The 2697-nt window shown below is 26.1% G+C and overlaps 1 protein-coding gene across 1 annotated transcript in view; it reads right to left on the minus strand.

Moving 5' to 3' along the window:
• LOC123011708 overlaps positions 1–2697 on the minus strand; it is a 51716-nt gene that overhangs the window by 41687 nt on the left and 7332 nt on the right. Inside the window, exons 5-6 of the mRNA XM_044409293.1 lie at positions 545–730; positions 260–495 (exon numbers count right to left, since the gene is read on the minus strand). Of these exons, the coding sequence (XP_044265228.1) occupies positions 260–495; positions 545–730 (422 nt within the window). The remainder of the gene's footprint in view (positions 1–259; positions 496–544; positions 731–2697) is intronic.

A 2697-nucleotide genomic window follows, 5' to 3' on the forward strand; every position in this document is an offset into this window, starting at 1 on the left:
TGTAAAAACTTAAACTTAATATTTGTAATTATCCTAAAGTTGTTTAGTTTTGAGTTAAAAAATAAAAAATTATGAAGCATCTGAATTTTTTTTTCAGTGCTAATCAATACGAGACTGGTTGTGTTAGTTTAGTTTCATGTCTGAAACTTGCGAGATTTCACTCAACTTCGTAAATTAATAAACTTAAACTCCTCAAACTCTCTAAACTTGAAACAAACACAAAGGGAAAACCATTTATTTATTCCAATTTAATTTTCACAAATTATCATTGATTGCTTTGAGGAGGGGATACTTCCCCCCACATTTCCCCAAGAAATCATCAGTGTCCAGGGACCAAACCATCGCTCCCCCCAACCCCTTCTCCTTCGCAAACTGCATTTTCAATTGGACTGATTTAACGTTATCGAAACCGACCCATTGGTCCCCCTTGACTCGTCTTGGAACCTTCTGTTCCTCGTCCCATGTCTCCTCCCAGTCGCTGTAAATGGCACAAATCTGGAAAAAATGGGTTATTTTGGTAAAATATGGGCAAAAATTTGGGCACCTCGTTGTAACCCAGCATGCCGGCTTCGTCGGTGTAAGGGCCTGGTTGGCCGGTACCAGTGACAGGGGCGTACAAATCGGTGTTTGATGGGTCAGCTAGGGTGAAACTGCGTCCATAGGTACCAATCCCGATGTTGATTTTTGCTGGGTTGGCACCCAAGTCGATCCAGTGTTGGATTCCTGCAGCCTGGAGAAATTTAAATTAAGTTGGCTACAATGAGAAACATAGTTAACAAGACTTAAAAAAAGAAAAAAATAACAAAACAAACAAAATTTAATAATCATGAAAATTATAGAAAATACTAATTAACAAATGATAAAAAAAGATAATAATAAAAAAAAATTTGAAAAAAAAAATTGTGAATAAAGTAAAAAACTTGTAAAAGGATTTAAAGTAGGTACACAAAAGATCTAGAATAAAACCTTCAAATCCTTTGATCTTGAAATGTTAGAAGATAATCTAGAAAATAAATAAACTCTAAATAATGTAGAGAATCCAGTCAAATCTAGAGAAAATTAAGCAAAAAAATGCAACAGAATATAGAAAAAAATCTAAAAAATATAAAAATCCAGAAATATTTTAAACAAAATCTCAAAAAAAAATCTACAAAAAAATATATAAATTAGAAGAGTAACAATTTTATATTTAGAAAAAATAGAATCTAGAAGAAATTTATGAAAAAAATTTGGAGAATAATCTGAAAAGTAAGCAAAAATATAAAAATATAGTTAAAAGAGTAAAAAAATAAACTAGAAAAAATAGTAAAAAGTATTAGAGAAGCTAGAGCAGAGTTTAAAAAGAGAACAAATCTCGAAAATTATTAGGGTGAAAACCGTCCATCTAGAAAAAAAACTTCAAAAAAACAGAAAATAAATTGTAAAAAATGTGAAAATTTTGTAGTATCTTCAGAAAAGTGCAGAGAAATCTAGAACGTAATCTAAAAAAAATTCCTGACAAAATTTTGGAGAACATTCTAGAAAACAATAAAAAAATATTAGACAAAATATAGTTTTAGTCTAAAAAATAATTTTAAAAAAATGTCAAAAAGAAGATAACGAAAAATCTAGAGCAGAGTTTAAAAGAAAAATAAATCTAAAGAAAAGTAAAAAAAGAATCTAGAGTTAAAAAAAAACAAAAAAAGAAGATTTAGAATCGATATAATAATAATTTTAAAAAAATCTCAAAAAGAAAACAAAGAAAAATCTAGAAAAAAGTTTAAAGTAAATAAATAAAATAAATCGAATGAAGAGTCTAAAAAAATCTAGAAAAGAATTAAAAAATAAAAAAAAGATTTAGAACCGAATCTAGAAAAAATCCTAGAAAAAATCCTAGAAAAAACAAGTTTGAGAATAAAGTTAAAAACTTGGAAAAAGATCTCGAATACACAGAAAGATCTAAAAATTATCTAGAATTTAATCTAGAAAAGATTTTGAAAAGGTTAAAAGATTATCTAAAAAATAATAAAAAACTAAAAATTATAATCTGTAGTAAAATACATAGAATAAAGAAAAGCAAGTATAAAAATAAAATTTATTGACAAATTCGAAGAAAAAAAGATTTAGAACAAAATAAAACCTACAAAAACAGAAAACAAAGTTGAAAAAAGTACAAAAAGATCTAAAACAAAATCTAGAACAAACTTATTAAAAAAATGGAAAAATAATCTGAAAAGTAAGTAGAAAATATAAAAATATAGCTTAAGCGAGAATCTAAAAAGATAAACTAAAAGAAAATATAAAAAAGTATTAGAGAAGCTAGAGCAGATTTTAACAAATCTAGAGAATAATCTAAAAAAATCGAAAAAATCTCGAAAATTATTAGGGTAAAAAACTTAAAATTAGACAGTATTTAGAAAAAAACTACAAAAAATAGAAAATAAACTGAAATAAAGTGTAAAAATTTTGCAGTATTTATAGAAAAGTGCAGACATCTAGAACAAAATGTTCAAAATGACAAAATTTTAGAGAACATTCTAGGAAAGAATGAAAAAATATTAGAAATAGTCAAAAAAATCTCAAAAGGAAATAAGGAACAATCTAAAGCAGAGTTTAAAGGAAAAATAAATCTAAACGAGTTAAAAAAAACAAAAAAAAAGGAGTTAAAAACTTGGAAAAAGATATAGAATACACAAAAAGATTTTAAAATAATCTAGA

The sequence above is a fragment of the Tribolium madens genome, unplaced genomic scaffold, assembly GCF_015345945.1.
Source record: "Tribolium madens isolate multiple individuals breed KSU strain unplaced genomic scaffold, Tmad_KSU_1.1 Scaffold_91;HRSCAF=231;Tcas5.2_LG7, whole genome shotgun sequence".
Lineage (NCBI taxonomy): Eukaryota > Metazoa > Arthropoda > Insecta > Coleoptera > Tenebrionidae > Tribolium > Tribolium madens.